This window comes from Bombina bombina, chromosome 1, assembly GCF_027579735.1.
Source record: "Bombina bombina isolate aBomBom1 chromosome 1, aBomBom1.pri, whole genome shotgun sequence".
NCBI classification, from domain to species: Eukaryota; Metazoa; Chordata; class Amphibia; order Anura; family Bombinatoridae; genus Bombina; species Bombina bombina.
The window spans coordinates 579,358,224-579,381,109 of NC_069499.1; the positions used below are offsets into that span (position 1 = coordinate 579,358,224).

Consider the following 22,886-nt stretch of genomic DNA (forward strand, 5'->3'; position numbering starts at 1 on the left):
TTTGGTGAACAACCTGGGTTGTTATTGCTGATTGGTGGATAAATTCACCCACCAATAAACAAGTGCTGTCCAGTGCCCTAAACCAAAAAATGTCTGGCTCCTTAGCTTAGATGCTTTCTTTTTCAAATAAAGATAGCAATAGAACAAAGAAAAAATGATAATAGGAGTTAATTAGAAAGTTGCTTAAAATTGCATGCTCTATCTGAATCACAAAATATTTTTTTGGGTTCAGTATTCCTTTCACTGCAAAAAAACCTTAACCTATTAACCCCTAATTTTCCACAACCACCACCACAAATGGTACTGCACCTGAAGCTGCTACCATGAGACCAATTACTTTCATGCATTGTAGCACTGCAATTTATGAGAGTCTCATTGTTACAGAGTCTAAGATGGAGTCCAGACATACAACTCTGGTTTGTTGTGGTAGAGAGCTTTTTGGGAGGTTAATTTTCCAACCATGGGAACAAAGGAACTTGAGAACTGCATTTATATGTTCCTGAGCCATCTGAAAAAATATGTTCAGTACCCAAAGACCTTGAACGGATTTTCCCAAGCCTCCTGTCCTGAAAAAGGTTCAGTCTGCCTCCCACCAGAACTGAGTCTGGGTTGGAGGCTACACCTCCATGCCGATTTAGAGAAATTGGCAGGCTTTTAAATCTGTTTGGACCAAGAGGAACCAGGCTTCCACATGGACTTGTAGGTGTTTGATATCTGAGATACTGAAGAGGAGGATCTTTGTGTCTTGGAATGACGAAAGGAGTGAAGTTTTCTAGCTGACTTTACCTTGCCCTTATCTTTTTGTCTTGCAGCAGAAAAGTTCCTTTACCTCCAGTGACTGTAGCAATGTCCAGTCCAAAATGAAATCTGCTTTTAGATACTATATCAGCAGACCATGATTTAAATCATAAGGCTCTTCTATCCAGAATGGTCATAGCAGCACTCTTTGCTGCTCACAGTCTTGACCAACATTAAGTAATCCTGAACTTCCTCAAATTAAACTTCTTGGTAAATAAAGTCAGATATATTGTCACACCAGATACACTGGCTACACTGACAGTTGACCAAAACATTGGATCCTTTAAAGAAGTACTGTGCTCTGAAGGAAAGTTAGTATGCCTAATGGTAAAAATAGCACAGTCCATGTTTGGAATAGTCTCCCATATCTCCGGTAAGGTAGATGGCACCTTTGAAGCTGTCTTATAGATTACCATTCTTTTTTTTTTAAAGATTGTAAAAATTCCAACAATATAGTGTGTATCTGCTCCAATTTGATATTAAAGGGTATTAAAGGGCACATATTCTGCTACTTTGCCAAAAGGGGGGATCCTGGGTTTCTGAACAATTATCCTTAACTGAGGAGGAGGATTCTAATTCAACTGAACTCCTGGATGGTACAGGGTACCTAGACGGGTCACTTTTTAGGGATGTCCCAGATGAGCCCAGGTCCTGCAAAGGGTTCTCTTCTGCCCTTTGCATTTAGCTGGTGAAGCATGAAAGCCATCAGTTGGGAAACTGCAGAGTGAATGTAGTGTTTTAAGTTAGGAGGCAGGTCCATAGAACTGTCCAGGGGATGACCATGCTGGGTACATGCATAGCACATAGGTTGCAATGCTGAGCAAGGGGAGACACCAACACTTCCTTATATAGCAAACACAAATGAGAAGGGAATACATTGTCAGTAGATCACCCTTCTAAGGGATCAGCATTATTATCATGCACCAGTTTGTACCATAATGATTTAGAATAGGACAGGTGATTATCTAAAATTAAATAGCACGGGCGCAGGAAGGGTTAACATCTTTAGAGGAACAAACAAATGGCACAATGTAAGACTGAAGTCCTTGTGAGAGAATCAGAAAAATGAATACTGTCTCTTTAAGAGACAAAATATTGTACTTTAACATCTAAAGAATGATAGTTTGAGTCAATAAAGGAATAAATAAATATAATTTTAAAAAAAGCTCTTGTTATTAAGGGTGCTTGAGGAAAAACTGCAGTATGTCACCAATGACGGCCACTGTCTGTTAGGGAAAGGAGAGACAGAGCACTGAGGTCTGCACAAAAGGAAGTTCAGAAACTTCTGAAAATGAGCTCCCGAGCTCATCTGAGAGCCTGAGAATGACCAGAGCTTGGGTATGTCCTAACGCCTGCACAGTTAAATGAAAAGGGACATTTCCTCAATTTTACTGTAAATGTAGTAAAAGTGCCTAAAACAGTATGTAGTGTTATCTGGTTCATGTAACAATGCCCCCAGGCTATGTGAATCAAGTGTACATGTTTATACTAAGAGCCTGTGGGCTATGAAGGTGCATGATACTAACCTGTCAGCATCTTCGTCTACCATGCTCACCTTAGCTGCAGAAGTCTGCTTCTAGTAGATAGGCCCATCTTAGGCAGTGCAAGCATGGGGCCAATGATCTGTAAAAGAATTGGATTGAATTTAGTCACCCAAAAAACAGACAAAAATGAAAATCATTATCGGGGGGGGGGGGGGGCAGATAGATTCCTCAACCTCTCAAGGGATGGACACATATTGTCTCATATTGGGGTTTGCATTTTCTCCTCAGGCAATCATATGAGTAGGTACAGTAAGTTGCACCTCACTAGCTTGTTGCCAGTGTTCTCTAAGGCTTATGACTGACACAACTGTATCTCAGTCATAACATCTAACACATTTCCCTCTGATATAAGACTTCATGTCACAATGCATGTATTTTTTTAAAAAAGCAAGCAAAATAATGAGTTTATGTTGCAAAGTTTTATTACAATGCTGAATTAAACATGTTACTTTAGGCCAGCACATTAAGGGCCAGATTAAGAGTGGAGCAATACTGTTTGTGTGTGAGCTATATCCGGTTTTCACATTAGTTTGCAAACAAGTTAAATTGCGCTCTTATTACAAGTTGAAATTAAGGGGCATAATTATCAAGCTCCGTATGGAGCTTGAGGCCTGTGTTTCTGGCGAGCCTTCAGGCTTGCCGGAGCGGTCTAAAGACCACTGCTTCATAATCTGTCCGCGTGCTCTGAGGCGGCGGACAGACATAGCCATAAATCAACCTGATCGAATATGATCGGGTTGATTGACACCCCCTGCTAGCGGCCAATTGGCCGTGAATCTGCAGGGGGAGATATTGCACCAGCAGTTAACAAGAACTGCTGGTTCAATGATAAATGCCGAGAGCGTATGCTGTCGATATTGTGGTCTGTCCTCCATGCGTGAAACTCCTCCCTCCATTTCTTTGTCACAGCCAGGCGTGACCAATGGGCTCTACTCTGCTCTGAACACAGCAGCCGTTATTGGAGCTCCCCGCAAACCACCAGCAGACCTCTGTAAAATGACACTACAGCATAAAAAACAAAAAAGAGCTAAGACAGCAGTGGTCTTAGATCTTTTTTGTTTTTTATGCTGTAGTGTCATTTTACATTACCATTTTTGTTTGGCAATAAATGTTAAGTTTTAGACTCTTAACCTGTGGCCCCGACTCGCCTTCTTTCTTTTTTGGTTGTTGGCTGATATATATATACAGTATATATATATATATATATATATATATATATATATATATATATATATATATAAACACAAAATAATATATAAGCGCTAATCAACTAAAGAACTCCTATACAAGTCTAAAAATTTGCGCTTCTTTTACTTCTTTTGTTATATATATATAACAGAATATGTTCTATGTATTTTGAAATAGATATTCTGTATATTGATGTATATCTGTATATATCTATTCCTATTTAGAATCATATAGATATATAGGGGCCAATTTATTATTGTCTGGCGGACATGATACGATAGAGTATCATGTCTGCCAGACATCGCTGAATGCCGACAGCATACACCATCAGCATTTAGCATTGCACAAGCAGTTCTAGTGAGCTGCTTGTGCAAAGCCGCCGCCTGCAGATTTGCGGCCGCTAGCAAGGGGTGTCAATCAACCTGGTCGTATAGGATCGGGTTGATTGCTGTCCGCTCAGAGGCGGCGGACCAGTTAAGGAGCAGCGGTCTTACCGCTGCTTCATAACTGCTGTTTTCGGTGAGCCTGAAGGCTCGCGTGGAAACAGGGGGATCAGGGGCCAATCGGCCTTGATAATTCGACCCCTTAGTTATAGATATATACTGTACCAAAAAAAAAACATCAGAAATATGTAGAAATATGTATTTATGAATAAATAGAACATATTCTTCTATGTGCAGCACATTTGAATGTGAAATATTCATATTTTTATGTCGGGTTAGCGCACTTGAGAATATGCATTTAGGTTAGTGCACGAGGGGGGTGTTACTTTTTACCCCATTGACTTCTATGGGGTAATAAGTTATTGCGCACAATCTTCTAACTTCAGCTTTTGTCGTACATTGGGTTAGCGTGCAAGCGATAACTTTTTACTTTCAACTTGTAATATGTGCGAAACCTGGTGCGTGCAAAGTTTACTTCTAGTGCAGTTAGCACATGAGCAAAATCGCTACATTTTGCTCCACTCGTAATATGGCCCTAAATATGAATATGTGGGCATGATATACAGGCTTTCTGTTTCTCTTCAGCTATTTAAATCAATGTTTTTATATTATTTCTTTAGTGTGCCATTTCTTTCAGTTATATTGCCATTCCATGTTCATTTTGCAGGTCTGGAATGCTTGTTTCAAATATGCTGATAAATCCATGGAACATGTGCTTGATGACTTCCAAGAGATATTCAAGGCTCTGCCATTAAGCGATAAAACATGGTAAGAACATTATGTCTGCTTCATATGTTTTGTAACAACCTCCATTGATGATCACGTATTGGTTTGCAATAATTAAGTCACTAGCCTTTTCTGGGGCTCAGTGTTAATTTTAGCCAATTTTGATACTTTTGTTAAAAACCTTAGAGTTAAAACTCTCATACCATAATATAGTGTTACAGGTACAGTTGAAGGGTCCAGTATGATGTTGGTATGTTGTTGATGGACTGCATGGCTAGGGTCTGTCAGGGGACAGATCTGATGTTTTCATCTGGCTGACATAGGGGATATAGGGGCAGTTTGTATGTTACTCACTGGGGCTGAAGGACCCTGGAGTCTGATCTAAACTCTGAAATGAGTATGTGAATCACTGAGGGGCTGTTGAGCCAGGAGTAACTTGTAAACAAAAGGACTGAGGGTCATAGGTCATATCTGAAATCGTATTAGAGAATGTGGTGGAGAGAATGATGTGGCTGAGGAGCCAGGGTTCTGATCTAGTGTGATGTCGACAGAAGGCTAAGAGGAATTGCATGCTCTTCTTATTGTTTTATTCTTTTTGTCTTTATGTTTTAATTCTCAATATTTTTTATTAGTCTAACAGGCATTAAGAATTATTATGGATGCTGTGTGAGTAAAAGTCATCATTTACCCCATTTGCAAAAATGCAGTTAATCATAGGAGAGGGAAAAGTATTCTTTTGCAGCACATCATATAAACATATAGGCCTCTATTTATCAAGGTCTGGCAGACCTGATCCGACAGTGCGGATCAGGTCCGCCAGACCTCGCTGAATACGGCGAGCAATATGCTCGCCGTATTCAGCATTGCGCCAGCAGCTCACAAGAGCTGCTGGTGCAACGCCGCCCCCTGCAGACTCACAGCCCATGGGCCTCCAGCAGGGGGGTGTCAATCAACCCGATCGTACTCGATCGGGTTGATTTCCGGCGATGCCTGTGCGCCTTCTCAGAGCAGGCGGACAGGTTATGGAGCAGCGGTCTTTGTGACCGCTGCTTCATAACTTGTGTTTCTGGCGAGTCTGAAGACTCGCCAGAAACACGGCCCTTCAATCTCCGTACGGAGCTTGATAAATATGGGCCATAGAAATAAGTAATAAGTTGCTAGTTCTCAATTGTTCTCTCTAAGGGCCTGATATTCAAAACCTCATTGTTAAGTCAAGATATTCTAAGAAGTCTCGTCAGTACGGCAGGCCCTCAACAAAAAGGTAGAAACACAAATTTTAGTTTGACAAATGTTCATGTTGCTATTTAGTGCTCTTTATGTGAAGCAGAGACTCCTACATTACAATACGAAGTGTACAAAAATCCCAACACTTTTATGGGATTTCTCTCCATGCCGGCAAAGTTTTGAATATCTGGCCCTAAGGGCCTGATGAACAAAGATTCTCCTGCTTGGAGAGAAATTGTAGTGCAGGATTCACAGTGGCTGAACTCACTGAATGCTCAAAGAAAAAGGGCAGAACTCTCCTCCATGGCGAGATCTCTAATTTCTGTGGCCCGATGATCGAAAGTTCCACAAAGCAGTGAGATATTCAAAAGGGATCGCCATGTCGAGAAAGCCGGCAAAATATTCCAAAGGGTTGACAGTACTTATTAAAAACAGCATCGCTGATAGGCCATTTACTTTACATCTCAATGGGTAGTTTTTAAAAACTTTCCAATTTACTTCTATTATCTAATGTGTTTTGTTATCTTGGTATCTATTGTTGAAGTGGAAGCAATGCACTACTGGGAGCTAGCTGAAAGCCAATGACAAGAGGCATAAATGTGCAGCTACCAATCAGCAGTTTGTAAGCCTACCTAGGTATGCTTTTCAATAAAGTATACAAAGAGATCAAAAGAAATTAGATAATAAAAATAAATTGCAAAGTTACTTAAAATTGTATGCTTTATCTGAATCACAAAATAAAATAATTGGGTTTCATGTCCGTTTAACCCCCTAACTACCAATACCCTACTGCAAACTATCCCTACACTACTTAACCCCCTAACTGCCAATACCCCACCACAAAATAGCGCTACACTACTTAACCCTGTAAACGACAATACCCCACCACAAACTACCTCTAAACTACTTAACCCCTAACCTCCAATACCCCAAGGCAAACCACCCCTATACTACTTAACCCCCTAACAGCTAACCCCCCAAGACCCCAAACATAAGACCCCTAAATTACACAAAATAAAAAAACAAAAAGTAAGCCTATCGTACAACTAAAGTCACCTTTAAAAAAAAGCCCACCATTAAAAAATATATATATACTAACACTAAACCTAAGTGTCCTAGTTAAAGTAATCTGCTCTTTTGCATGCAAAATTTCCTATACTAAAACCAAATGTAACCTTGACAAAAAAAGCTTATGTATATAAAAAAAACTACTCTAAGAGGGGCATTTGTAGGGCAGTGCCCTGGAGTAATCACAGCTCTATTTGAACTCAAAAAATAAAAAAATTATCCTTAAAAATTCCTAATCTAAAAAATTCAAAATCTAAAATCCCTATCTTATAAAAAAAGTAAAAAAATGCCCTGAAAAGGGATTTAGCAGTTTTGCACAGTAAAAACAAAAACAAACTATCCTTAAAAAATCATAAACTAAAAGAACAACATCAATGATTAAGCTTTTTTGCATACCCTAAACTACCCGCCCCCCCCCCCAAAAAAAAATGGCACTCTTCTTCTGTCTTCTTCCATGGTAGCGCTCTTCTGTGGGTGTCCCCTTCCATCCAAAAATCTTTCATTCTATTGGTATATTTGATTTGAATTTGACAACGAGCCAATAGAAATGCAACGGGAGCCTCACATATAAGACTATTTACTATGGTGCTAGTGGACACGATCCGATATAGCAGATCATGTTCGCTGCACATCGATAAATACCGACAGCATACGCTGTAGGCATTTATCATTGCACCAGCAGTTCTTGTGAACTGCTGGTGCAATGCCGCCCCCTGCAGTTTTGCGGCCAACTGGCCACTAGCATGGGGGTGTCAATCAACCCGATCGTATTCATTTGGGTTGATTTTTGTCCGCCAACTCAGAGCGGGCAGACAGGTTATGGAGCAACGGTCTTTAGACTTCTGTTTAGTCTTTAGACTTCTGTTTCCGGTGAGCCTGAAGACTTGCCGGAAACACGGGGCATCAACCTCCATACGGAGCTTGATAAATTGACCCCTTAATCTTCAGTGTACTGAGGTGACAGCATGAAGATGACACAGAGTGGAAGAAAAGAAGATAGATCAGGTGGAAGATGGAAGTAGACACATTGGATTAAAGGGACACTGAACCCAAATTTTTTCTTTCATGATTCAGATAGAGCATGCAATTTTTAGCAACTTTCTAATTTACTCCTATTATCAATTTTTCTTCATTCTCTTGCTTTCTTTATTTGAAAAAGAAGGCATCTAAGCTATTTTATTAATTCAGAACCATGGAAAGCACTTGTTTATTGGTGGGTGAATTTATCCACCAATCGGTAAGAACAACCCAGTTTGTTTACCAAAAATGGGCCGGCATCTAAACTTTCATTCTTGCATTTCAGATAAAGATACCAAGAGAATGAAGAAAGTTTGATAATAGGAGTAAATTAGTAAGTTGCTTAAAATTGCATGCTCTATCTGAATCACAAAATAAAAAAATGTGGGTTCAGTGTCCCTTTAAGGAAGAAAGCTCCAGAGGAGAAGACAGAAGAGTAGCGTCTCCAGAGCTGCCCAGACTTTTTGGTGTTTAGCGAAAGGGATTTTTTTTATTTAGGATTATTTTATGATAGGTTTTTTGTTTTTTACTGTGCAAAAATAACTTAACCACTGATGCCTTATTTAACTAAGGATTTTTTGGGGATAGGATTTTTTTTACTGTACAAAAAAGCTAAATCATTAATGCCCTTCTCAGGGCAAGGTTTAGAGTGTTTTTTGGGGGATGGGGGCTACTTTGGTGTTAGTATAGTTTTTTTTAGGCAAAAGAGCTGTGATTACTTCAACTAAGGCACTGCCCAACAAATGCCCATTTCAGGGCAATTTTTAGAGTAGGTGTCAGTTTAAGTATAAGGTTTATTTAGGGAGGTTTCTTCAGTTTTGGGATAGGGCTTTTACTGTTAGTGGGGTTTTTTTAAAAAAAAAATTGGTAATGTTTTTTTATTTTTGTAACTTAGTGGGTGTTAGGTTAGGGGTCTTGGGGGTTAAGTAGTGTAAGGGTAGTTTGCGTTTGGGGTTGTGGTGTTTAGAGGGTTAAAAGGTATTTTGTGATGGGATATAACTGATTAGCAGTTAATAATGTAGTGGGGTTAGGTTGTACTGAAGTGAGGGCACGTAAGGGGTTAATAGTTTAGAGGCACATTATATACAATGTTTTATTTACATGCTTTTTTTATTATTTATTTTAAATAGTTGTTTTTGCATGTTCTTTTTTCTATTTTTTCTTTTTTTCATTATATATATATACAGTATATATATATATATATATATATATATATATATATATATATATATATATAAAAATATATATATATATATATATATATATATATATATATAATAAAAGTCAGTAACCGCAACTTTACATTTTTTTTTTAAAACAGAAAATACATTTTGAAAAACTTTCTTATTTACTTCTGTTATCAATTTTGCTTCATTCTCTTGGTATCATTTACTGAATGAGCGGCAATACACTACTAAGAGCTAGCGAAACACATCAGTTATCCAATTACAAGAGGCATATATGTGCAACTAGCTCTCAGCTTCTAAGTCTACCTATGTATGCTTTCCAACAAAAAATACCAAAAAATTAACAGTAACAGTAAGATTACACAGGCATGATTCTAAGTCTACCTATGTATGCTTTCCAACAAAAAATACCAAAAAATTAACAGTAACAGTAAGATTACACAGGCATGATTTGAAGTGTTCCTACACAGAAACCTCTTTTTGTTTTAGTAAGAACACTCCAAATAATGACCCCCCCCCCTATGCTGGTATCGCAGACAAGTGGCGATGTCAGCTGACTTTTGCTGAAGCCGCAATCCCTATTATCTCCAATGGAAGACACATCGCCACTTGTCGGCACAGCGAGGTTTAGCAAACTTTTTTACAATATATTGACAGATCGACTAACTGTGAGCCTGCCGAACGTAAGCAGGCAGTTTCTCGCCAGTCTGTCTATGTTTTAAATATTTGGGCCTGTATCTGAGGGAGAAACAGCTCAGTGCATTATAGCACTGCATAATATGAGAGTTTTGTTACTTACTTACTTTGTGCATTGCATTTTATATTACTTTACACTTCCGATTAAGTCCTTTCGCTATTTTTACATTTAAACTTTGCACTTTCTATTTTATATTTTAATACATTTAGGTTTAGATCTAGCAGTAATTTTACAAATTCTGAAAATGTCTGTTACATTAAAAAATTAAGATCACACTTTGTATATTTATGTGTATCTTTTACGACTTACTTTGAACTTTGTATTTACTCCATTGTAAAATAAAATACAGCTTCAGAAAATGGGAGGGACAGGGGATTTCCCTGTCCTGAACAGGCAGGGCTAGATCAACCATGGGACCAATTGTGTCCAGTAGAACAAGGCAGTATTTGACAAGAGGCAGCACTTCTGTCAGACCACTCCAGTCCTTTATGTCCAGGGAGTTACAGGCTCCCAGCAGCATAATCTCATCATGCACAAAGATAAAGAAACTGGTCAGAAGTGACATTCAAGGTTGGATAAGTGCATCTCTTCTCTACAGTGCAATGTAATTTGTAAAAGATACACATAAATATACAAAGAAACTGTAAAAGCATAATCAGAATTCGTACATTCACAATTACACAGCTGTATAGAGATGTACACAGGAAACATTTTAATTTTGTGTGAAATTTTCTTTTTGTTAAATTTAAAAAAAATTTTTAGTTCATTTACGTTCATGGTTGCATTAGTTTCAAGTGTAATTTGTTTGAAATTTTCGTTTTTAACTTAAAAATTCATTTATAGCTACAATGCAGATTCTTGCCATTTTTCTTTATCTGAAGCTGTTATCAGTTTTTATTATCTTTAATTTTGTCATTCTATATAATTCTTAAAGGGAGAGGAAACCTCAAAAATGTAACTCATGATTCGAATAGGTCATACAATTTTAAACAACTTTCAAATTTACTTTTATCACATATGCTTCATTCTTAATATCCTTTGCTGAAGGGACAGCTTTGCACTTCTGACAGCTAGCGGGACACATCTAGTTAACCAATCACAAAAGACAATGCAATCTTTCAATCACCAAACTGCAGCTCACACAGCAATCTGACTGCAGCTGCATCTCCCATACTTGCTCCCAGAAAGGAATTAAACCAGCAGGAACTGCAGTACCTGGTAATCCTAGCATCTAATCTTGTAGGGTGTCATCTGCTCTCTCAACCATCTACTCAGTTTCTTGGGGTGATCCACATCTAAGTGGTGAGTGAACTCATCAGTATAAGTGAAAATCTCTGCAACCATGCTGCGTAATTAAAGGAACATTGTTTATACCAGCATAGCTGCATATCCTAATTAAGGGACATTGTACACTTCCTGCAACAGAACTATTCAATTAAAGGAGCATTGTTCATTCTTTACAACTGTGCTGCCTATTTAAAGGAACATTGTACATACCAGCATTGCTAAATATACTAAATAAAGGGACTTGGTACATTCCAGCATAGCTGTATATCCTAATTAAAGGGACATGTGTACACTATCTGTATCTTGTTACCTAATTAAAGGAACATTGTACACTCCAGCATAAGTGCTCTACTTAATTAACGGGATATAACACTCTTCAATACAACTGAGCTACATATCTAAAGGGGACATTGTGCACTCCAGTACATATCCTGCACAGAATTATCACATCTACCTTCTAACCTCTGCAGTTTTGGTTCTCAAATATACTCACATCTAATTGAACTCTTGCTGTTACTAAATGGAATTCTGAGTCATTACAGATTAATTAAGCCACATTATGAACCCAGCAAAGACAGCTCAACATTTATTAACCTTGTCACAACGAGTGAACTTTATTACCTAGGGACTCCAAACTGAGAATGAACAATTCAGAGGTTTCATTAAAATTACTTTAATAAAACCCTCTTAACGATAACTCAGAACCTACTGTTAGTCCACCAGACAGATTCAATGGAGATTGCTCACTATACCCTGACTTTAAGAATGCTTGTTTTATGTTCTTTGCCATAAAACCAATGACCTTCACCTCTGATTGCAATAAAGTGTGTACAGCCATGTCCTATTTAAGAGGTGAACCAGTGCTTGGGCCAACGTTTTCCTCGAAAAAGATGATCCTATACTAAATTCAGATTACTGATGAAGCCACCATACATTCCCTAAAACAGGGTAGGAGACCTGTGCAGGACTACATACTGGAATTTAAATGTTAGACACATGACACTGAGTGGAACAATATCAGCTTGAGAAATCGGTTCCATTTAGGATTAATTTGGATTTTAATAGCAAGTGTATTTATTACAGATTGGTTTTATTTTAAATACACTTGCTGCTTTTTGGACTTTGTTTTTATACCACCTGTGGATTGGAGTGTAACCTGCATGCCACTTGAGATCAGTCAGCTGGGCGGCTGAGAAGCTCCAGCCTGTTTGGATTGCACCTTGAGGTGCATTGGAGGATGCAAGTATGATTTATCAAATTGCACACACTTGAGTTAAACTGTGCTGGGCCATGTTGGTTCTTTTTTCTATATAGGAACATATTGGTGGCCATATTTTGGATACTACCTCTCAAGCTGTTCTGCCTGTATACAGTTAGCTGGACAACTGTGAGGTTCCAGTCTGCCTTATTAGCACTTTTGGATGCTATCTGTTTGTGAATAGTAATTTGCTACTTTTATATTTCTGTTCTGTTGTGTTGAAACACATTGTCCAATCTGCATCTACACGCCAAGTCACCAACTAAAAGTGAGCCAATGGAGATTGGCATGGTAAAAGGGCTGCTTTCCAGTGATGAGAAGAACAGACAAAAGAGTCTCAATTTATGTCTATACTACGCCGCCAAGGAGCATTACCTGGCAACATGTCCTAACCTTAAGAGAAACTTAAGTCATGCTCTGCAGAAAAATAATCATAGCCACTTCAAAACCATCACCTTACTGTATTATTCCCTTATTACAGTGCGACTAAAGAAGATTACACGCTGATGCGATTGTGGAATCAGGGGACTCTAGGTTGTTTGTTGATTCTTCTAAAGTAAATATCAATAAAATACTATGCATACAAAAACAAACTCCTGTCTCTGTCCAGGTCATTGATGGGAACCCTTTATCTGATGGGCTAATCACATATCACACAATGCCCTTACAAATCAGCACCCTTGTACGGCATACTGTATTCGCTTCTTTCAATGTCATTTCATCTCCACTTTACCCTATAATCCTTGGCATTCCCTGGCTCTGGTTACAACAACCTTCCATAAGTTGGAATCCTATTACTGTGGAGTTAAACTCCACATAATGCCTAAAAACCTGCTATCCTCATCCAATACTCTTCTAAATTAAAGTCTCCATTCCAAAAGCCTATCAGGATTTCCCTGAATTTTTTTACAAGATTGAAACTGAGAATTTACCACCTCATAGACCATACGATTGCCCCATAGATCTCCTTCCTGGAGTATCCAAACTCTATGGCCATATCTACCCCATATCCAAACCTGAGCTCAACCATTTAAAAAATACCTACAAGAAAATGTGAGAAAATGGTTCATCAGACCCTCCACATCCCCAGCTGGATTCAGATTTTTTGTTGTTGTTAGAAACAAAGACCAAAGCCTATCATAGATTACCACAAATTGAATAAATGTACAGTGAAGAATAGGTACCCTTTCCCTCTCATTCCTGAACTAATTGAAAGGCTGAAAGATGCAAACTCGATATAAAGGGGAGTATAATTTAATCCGTATCCATGAGGAGGGTGCATGGAAGACAGCATTCTGACACATTATCTGATTATGCCATTCGGGTTGTGCAATGCACCCGCCACATTTACATTTTTTACCAACAAAATTTTCCGAGATTTATTGAATACTTGTAATGTGATCTGTCTAGACAACATCTTAATATGTCAAAGAAAAGCTGCACTCTCAAGGGTGGAAAGTGAACAGACCTTTATTAGGTGAACATGTTTCAGGGCACCTGCCCCTTTGTCAAGCTCATCTTAATATATTCACCAAATATTACTGAACATAGAAAACATGTTTTTTTGGGTACTCTGTAGACTTTGTACCCACCGACTACTTATAAAATATCCAAGGAACAGAATGGTGGAAGTGTTGAATACATATTTCTTATCACCTGAAGGAATCCAAATGGACCAGTCTAAAATCACAGCCATAACCAAATGGCCTATTCCAACCAATCTCAAGAAAACACAAAGCAATAGGGTACACAAAATAGATTTACATATAAATAATAATATATATGAATGCTCCCTTTTGCAAGAAAACCACTGCCTCCTTTAGTTTCTCCCAGAATTGTTGAAAAAGAATGCTTGTATGATGAGGGATGCAGGTCTTCAGAGGGTTCTTTATGCACTTTCCCTTACACTTTTTCTCTTCAAATTTCTGAAAAAGGATATCCACAATAGTGCAATATGTAATGCCCAAATAGAGCACTCAATGGAAAATACTCACAGGGAACACATGAGGTCAAAAGGCTTTATATCACTCCTCCACCTCTACTACACCAATTATTCCTCCCCACAAGATAATATAATTAATTACAGACCCATCCTCAGCTATTAGAAAGGAGTCAGAAATAGACCAAACCAAACCATATCATCTCCTTAAACATGATAACCAAGGTCTTTACTAAAGAGATGATTTAATTTATGTACCTCCCTCTCTTCACACAGAAGCTCTCAAGTAATTCCATGATGTTCCCCTAGCTGGACATTTGGGAGTAACTAAAACTGCTGAACTAGCCCCATGAAAATATTGGTGACCTTCTCTCTCTCAATTAGTATATGATTATGTCTCCACATGTGACACTTGTGCCCACTCAAAACTTTCAAGGAAAAAAACAGCATGTTTACTACAACCATTACCAATGCCAGATAGAACTTGTGAATCAATCTCTCGATATCATAGTCAGCCTACCTATTTATGAGAATCATACCACAATACTTGTTACAGTCAACCAGTTCACCAAGATGGCACATTTTATTCCTTTGACTACTCTTCCTACTGCCCATAAAACTGCACTAATCTTCATATCTTCTACTGTAAATCTTCATGGATTACCTTCTAACATAACATCCAACAGAGGATCACAGTTCACATACCAACTAGCTTTGCAGGAAATGAATGATAAAAAGAAGTCTTAAAACCACTTACCCCCTCAAGCTAATGGTCAAGTGGAGTGGGTTAACCAGTGGTTAGAACAGTACCTCAAATGTTACTGTTCCCATCTCCAATGACTGGTACTCTTGCAGAATTCAATTATAATAACTCCATCAACTCCTCCACTAAACAATCCCCATTCTATTCTAAATATGGATACCATTCCACTATGTTCCCTGACTTCTCCCCTCTGTCTAACAAACCAGCCCTCACAGACTACTTAAACAGAATTCAAGATGAATTCAAACAAAATCTAACTTAAAACATGCACAGGAAACACAAAAAATACTATTATGACCAAATGTATGAGAAACCCCCGGAATACAAAGTTTTAGACAAAGCATGGTTATCAACTAAACACCTGAAAAATGCAAGCCGGTAGAAAAAAATAAGTAGCCTATACATAGGTCCATTTTTTGTTATAGCTATGATTACTACTAATACAGTCAAACTGGACATACCTCACAGATACAACATACATCCTACCTTCCATATTTCACTCTTAAAACCTTATAAACAAACCACCATTCTCAACAATGACACAGAACAATACAAGATAGAAAAAATGTTTGATTCTAGAGTTCAAAAGAGCCGTCTACAATATCTAATTCAGTGGAAAGGTTATGGTCCTAAGGAGATTCCTGGGAGAATTCTTCAGATGTACATGTGGACAGACTAGTTACCACCTTCCACAGGAATATCCAATGAAGCCCACACCCTCTCAAAGAGTTAGCAGTGGCTTGTACGATTCAAAACAGGGCCAGATTACAAGAGGAGCGTTAATTAACGCTACCACTTGAGCGTTAATTGTGCTAGAATTAAGATTTTTTCTCTCGTCGGGTTGCACTCGTATATTGGGGTCTATTTATGATGGTGGGAGCGGACATGATCCGATATAGCGGATCATGTCCGCTGCACATCGATAAATGCAGACAGCATACGCTATTGGCATTTATCCTTGCACCAGCAGTTCTTGTGAACTGCTGGTGCAATACCGCCCCTGCAGATTCGCAGCCAAACGGCCGCTAGCAGGGGGTGTCAATCAACCTGATCGTATTCGATCGGATTGATTTCTGTCCACCCCCACAGAGCAGGTGGACAGGATATGGAGCAGCGGTCTTTAGACCGCTGCTTCATAACTTCTGTTTCCGGAAACATGGGGCATCAATCTCTATACAGAGCTTGATAAATATGCCCCTATGAGTTGAAAGTAAACTCTCTAGCAGTAACCCGGCGAGCACAAAAATCTGAAGTTAGAATATTGCGTGCTTTTTCACCTGTTCCCACATAGAAGTCACACCTCACTCTTGCGCAAACACCATTGCATATTCTCATTTGCACTAACTCGATCACATATTCTAATATGTGCAAACCCGACAAGAAAATATAGATATTGCATATTTATGATTTGAAATGTTTACATCTACCTTACTGCAAAGGGCTCCAATGCAATATATATATATATATATATATATATATATATATATATATATATATATATATATATATATATGTGTGCACATACGTATTTATGTGTCTATAGGTGTATATATGTCTATAAATACATATGTACACACATTATATATATATATATACAACCCCTATTCCGAAAAATTTGGGAAAGTATGGAAAATGCAAAAAAAAACAAACAAAAAGATTCATTTAAAAATTCAATTTACCATGTACTATAATGAAAACACATTTGTCTAGATTTGGAGTTCTGCTAGTCAGGCAGGAAAGGGTCTACCGCTCACTTTTTTTCCGCGACTCGAGGCTACCGCAAATCCCCTTACGTCAATTGCGTATCCTATCTTTTCTATGAGATTTGCCTAACGCCGGTATTACAAGTCTTGGAAGACGTGAGCGGTACAGCCTCTACCGCCAAGACTCCAACCGCAAAAAAAAAGTCAGTAGTTAAGAGTTTTATGGGTTAACGCCGGAACATAAAACTCTTAACTACAGTGCTATAAAGTACACTAACACCCATAAACTACCTATGAACCCCTAAACCGAGGCCCCCCCACATCGCAAACACTATATTAAAAATGATTTAACCCCTAATCTGCCGACCGGACATTGCCTCCACCTACATTATAGCTATGAACCCCTAATCTGCTGTCCCTAACATCGCAGACACCTACATTATATTTATTAACCCCTAATCTGCGCCCCAACATTGCCGCCACCTACTTACACTTATTAACCCCTAATCTGCCGACCGGACGTCGCCGCCACTATAATAAATGTATTAACCCCTAAACCGCCGCACTCCCGCCTCACAAACACTATAATAAATTTTAATAACCCCTAATCTGCCCTCCCTAACATCGCCGCCACCTACCTACAATTATTAACCCCTAATCTGCCGCCCCCAACGTAGCCGCTACTATAATAAAGTTATTGACCCCTAAACCTAACCCTAACCCTAACACCCCCCCTAACTTAAATATAATTTAAATAAAACGAACTAAAATTACTATCATTAAATAAATTAATCCTAATTCAAACTAAATACTTACCTATAAAATAAACCCTAATATAGCTACAATATAACTAATAGTTACATTGTAGCTATTTTAGGATTTATATTTATTTTACAGGCAACTTTGTATTTATTTTAACTAGGTACAATAGCTATTAAATAGTTAATAACTATTTAATAGCTACCTAGTTAAAATAATTACAAAAATACCTGTAAAATAAATCCTAACCTAAGTTACAAATACACCTAACACTACACTATAAATAAATGAATTAAATAAATTACCTACAATGATCTAAACTCAAATACAATTCAATAAACTGAACTATAATACAAAAAAACAAACACTAAATTACAAAAAATAAAAAAATATTACAAGAATTTTAATCTAATTACACCTAATCTAAGCCTCTAATAAAATAAAAAAAGCCCCCCAAAATAATAAAATTCCCTACCCTAAACTAAATTACAAAGTAATCAGCTCTTTTACCAGCCCTTAAAAGGGCTTTTTGCGGGGCATTGCCCCAAAGTAATCAGCTCTTTTACCTGTAAAAAAAAATACAATCCCCCCCAACATTACAACCCACCACCCACACACCCCTACTCTAAACCCACCCAATCCCCCCTTAAAAAACCTAACACTACCCCCTGAAGATCACCCTACCTTGAGACGTCTTCAGCCAGCCGGCCACCGATGGGCCAGAAGTGGACATCTGGAGTGGCAGAAGTCTTCATTCGATCGGGGCAGAAGAGGCCATTCAAGCGGCATCTTTTATCTTCAATCAACCGGAGCGGAGCCATCTTGAATCCAGCCGATGCGTAGCCATCCTCTTCTTCCGATGTCCTAAGCCCGAATGAAGGTTCCTTTAAATTACGTCATCCAAGATGGCGTCTCTCGCATTCTATTGGCTCATCCAATCAGCCAATTGGATTGAACTTCAATCCGATTGGCTGATTAAAACAACCAATCGGATTTTTCCTACCTTAATTCCGATTGGCTGATAGAATCCTATCAGCCAATCGGAATTCGAGGGATGCCATCTTGGATGACGTCATTTAAAGGAACCTTCATTCGGACTTAGGACATCGGAAGAAGAGGATGTCTCCGCATAGGCTGGATTCAAGATGGCTCCGCTCCGGTTGATTGAAGATAGAAGATGCCGCTTGGATGAAGACATCTGCCACTTGGAGGACCTCTTCTGCCCCGATCGGATGAAGACTTCTGCCGCTCAGGATGTCCACTTCTGGCCCATCAGTGGCCGGCTGGCTGAAGACGGCTCAAGGTAGGGTGATCTTCAGGGGGGCAGTGTTAGGTTTTTTTAAGGGGGGATCGGGTGGGTTTAGAGTAGGAGTGTGTGGGGGTGGGTTGTAATGTTGGGGGGATTGTATTTTTTTTTACAGGTAAAAGAGCTGATTACTTTGGGGCAATGCCCCGCAAAAAGCCCTTTTAAGGGCTGGTAAAAGAGCTGATTCATTTGTAATTTTGTTTAGGGTAGGGAATTTTATTATTTTGGGGGGCTTTTTTATTTAATTAGGGGGCTTAGATTAGGTGTAATTAGATTAAAATTCTTGTAATATTTTTTTATTTTTTGTAATTTAGTGTTTTTTTGTATTATAGTTTAGTTTATTGAATTGTATTTGAGTTTAGATAATGGTAGGTAATTTATTTAATTAATTTATTGATAGTGTAGTGTTAGGTGTATTTGTAACTTAGGTTAGGATTTATTTTACAGGTAATTTTGTAATTATTTTAACTAGGTAACTATTAAATAGTTATTAACTATTTAATAGCTATTGTACCTAGTTAAAATAAATACAAAGTTGCCTGTAAAATAAATATAAATCCTAAAATAGCTACAATGTAACTAATAGTTATATTGTAGCTATATTAGGGTTTATTTTATAGGTAAGTATTTAGTTTGAAATAGGATTAATTTATTTAATGATAGTAATTTTAGTTTGTTTTATTTAAATTATATTTAACTTAGAGGGGGTTTTAGGGTTAGGGTTAGACTTAGGTTTAGGGGTTAATAACTTTATTATAGTAGCAGCGACGTTGGGGTCGGGAGATTAGGGGTTAATAATTGTAGGTAGGTGGCGGCGATGTTAGGGAGGGCAGATTAGGGGTTAATACAATTTATTATAGTGTTTGCAAGGCAGGAGTGCGGCGGTTTAGGGGTTAATACATTTATTATAGTGGCGGCGATGTCCGGTCGGCAGATTAGGGGTTAATAAGTGTAGGTAGGTGGTGGCAACGTTGGGGGGGGGGGCAGATTAGGGGTTAATAAATATAATATAGGTGTCGGCGATGTTAGGGACAGCAGATTAGGGGTTCATAGCTATAATGTAGGTTGTGGCGGTGTCTGGTGTGGCAGATTAGGTGTTAATAATATAATGTAGGTGCCAGCGATAGCGGGGGTGGCAGATTAGGGGTTAATAAGTGTAAGGTTAGGTGTGTTTAGGCTCGGGGTTCATGTTAGGGTGTTAGGTGTAGACTTAGAAAGTGTTTCCCCATAGGAAACAATGGGGCTGTGTTAGGAGCTGAACGCTGCTTTTTTGCAGGTGTTTTTTTTTCAGCCAGCTCAGCCCCATTGTTTCCTATTGGGAAATCGTGCATGAGCACATTTTTCCAGCTTACCGCTACCGTAAGCAACGCTGGTATTGAGGGTTTAAGTTGAGCTAAATTTGGTTCAACGCTCACTTTTCTGAGGCTAACGCAGTCCCTCAGACAACTCGTAATACCAGCATTGTCTTAAGGGTGCGCTGGAAAAAAAAGGTTCGTTGGCACCGCAGGTCTTTACCGACAAAACTCCAAATCTAGGCGATTATTAACACATTATTGATGTTTTACTTTATGAATTTAATGTATTTTTAAAAATATTCACTCATTTAAAATCTGATAACAGCAACACACTCCAAATAAACTTGGGACTGTAGACTGTTTACCACTGTGTAACATCAACTTTTCTTTTAATAACACTTATTAAGTGATTGGGCACTGAAAACACCAGTTGGTTAAGTTTAGGAAGCGGAAATTTCCCCCATTCTTCCATTATGCATGTCTTCAGATGCACAACTGTATGGGGCCTTCATTGCTTTATTTTGCACTTCATAATGCACCACACATTCTCAATTGAAGACAGGTCAGGACTGCAGACAGGCAATGCTAGCACCTGCACTCTCTGCTTACACAACCATGTGTTTGTAATGGCAGAATGTGGTTTGGTGTTGTCCTGCTGGAAAATGCAGGGATGTCCCTGAAAAAGAAAACATCTGGATGGCAGCATTAGTAGTGCCCTCACAGATGTTACCCATACCATGGGCACTGTCACACCCCCATACCATGACAGATGCTGGTTTTGGACCTGACGCTGATAACCACTTGGATGATCTTTTACTCTTTGGCCCAGAGAACACGACGGCTGTTTTTTCCAAAAACTGTTTGAAATGTTAACTCGTCTGAGTACAAAACACGATTCCACTGTGCTACTGTCCATCTCAGATGAGACTGAATCCAGAGAAGTCGACGGCGCTTATGGACAGTGTTGATATATGACTTCTGCTTTGCATTGAAAATCCTTAACTTGCATCTGTGGATGCACCGGTGAATGGTGTTGACTGACAAAGGTTTACCAAAATATTCCAAAGCCCATGTCAGGATATCCATTACAGACGCATGACGGTTTTTGAGACAGTGATGTCCAAGGTATCTGAGATCACGCACATTCAAAAGTGGTTTTCCGCCTTGCCCTTTACATACCGAGATTTGACTGGATTCCTTGAATCTTTTAAATATATTATGCCCCGTAGAAGGTGATATGGCCAAAATCCTACCGATTTGTCTCTGGGAATGTTGTTCTCAAAGTTTTGGATTATTTGCTGAAGCATCAGTTGACAGATTGGCGAGCCTCAACTCATCTTTGCTCTTAAAGGACTAGGCCTTTTTTGGATGCTCCTTATATACTATGATTATATGATTGCCTCACCTGTTTCACATCACCTTCTTATTTCAACTTGTCACATCTCTATTAGTCCTAAATTGCCCCTGTTTTGGAGTGTGTTGCAGTCTTCAGATTTGAAATGAGTGCATATATTCAAAAATACATTAAAATCACAACGTAAAACATCAAATGTGTTTTCAATATAGTACAGGGTGAAGACTGATATGATTCAGGAAAGTTTTCCTTTGTGAAAAGCAAAACTGGGCTAAAAGAGGCTACTCCTAGTTGGTGACTTGCCATAGAACAAGCTTTTGAGTTGTTGAGAGAGAGAACACAGAGAGAGAGAGAGAGAGTACAGAGAGAGAGAGAGAGAGAATACAGAGAGAGAGAGAATACAGAGAGAGAGAGAGAGAGAGAGAGAGAGAGAGAGAATACAGAGAGAGAGAGAATACAGAGTATACAGACCGCAATGGCTATGTTTCAGACAAACTTCCATATTCCTTTATTCTGGTGTCATTTCGAGGATAATCTCCCCCTTCCTCAGATCAACCTGAACAACAGTACAATAAGTGTATTTAAACCATAAACCCCTCCCACAAGTGAAAAAGGTGCCAAAATGTGTCCCCTTAGCAACCAACAGAAAAAATAACCTAGTTTAAAATCACACTGTGTATCTTAAAGGGACAGTCTAGGCCAAAATAAACTTTCATGATTCAGATAGAGCATGTAATTTTATACAATTTTCCAATTTACTTTTATCACCAATTTTGCTTTGTTCTCTTAGTATTCTTAGTTGAAAGCTTAACCTAGGAGGTTCATATGCTAATTTCTTAGACCTTGAAGGCCACCTCTTTTCAGAATGCATTTTAACAGTTTTTCACCACTAGAGGGTGTTAATTCATGTATTTCATATAGATAACACTGTGCTCATGCACGTGAAGTTATCTGGGAGCAGGCACTGATTGGCTAAACTGCAAGTCTGTCAAAAGAACTGAAATAAAGGGGCAGTTTGCAAAGGATTAGATACAAGATAATCACAGAGGTTAAAAGTATATTAATATAACTGTGTTAGTTATGATAAACTGGGGAATGGGCAATAAAGGGATTATCTATCTTTTAAAACAATAAAAATTCTGGTGTAGACGGTCCCTTTATAGCAGTATCTTTATATAACACTATGTATACAACATACCTTTAAACTTATCAGGATATATTGCAGCCAATATCTAACATGATACAATGTTTAAAAATATCAGATAAATATGACAAATATAAATATTATGATATGACACAGACAGCAGGTGAAATAAACCGGATCATAATA

The 22,886-nt window shown here is 38.4% G+C and overlaps 1 protein-coding gene across 3 annotated transcripts in view; it reads left to right on the forward strand.

Annotated features, from left to right (window-relative positions):
* The window catches only part of LOC128645666 (putative methyltransferase DDB_G0268948), a 201,569-nt gene that overhangs the window by 156,121 nt on the left and 22,562 nt on the right, over positions 1 to 22,886 (forward strand). For all 3 annotated transcript variants that reach the window (XM_053698817.1, XM_053698815.1, XM_053698818.1), the window contains exon 6: positions 4,641 to 4,741. In XM_053698817.1, coding sequence (XP_053554792.1) covers positions 4,641 to 4,741 — 101 coding nt within the window. The remainder of the gene's footprint in view (positions 1 to 4,640; positions 4,742 to 22,886) is intronic.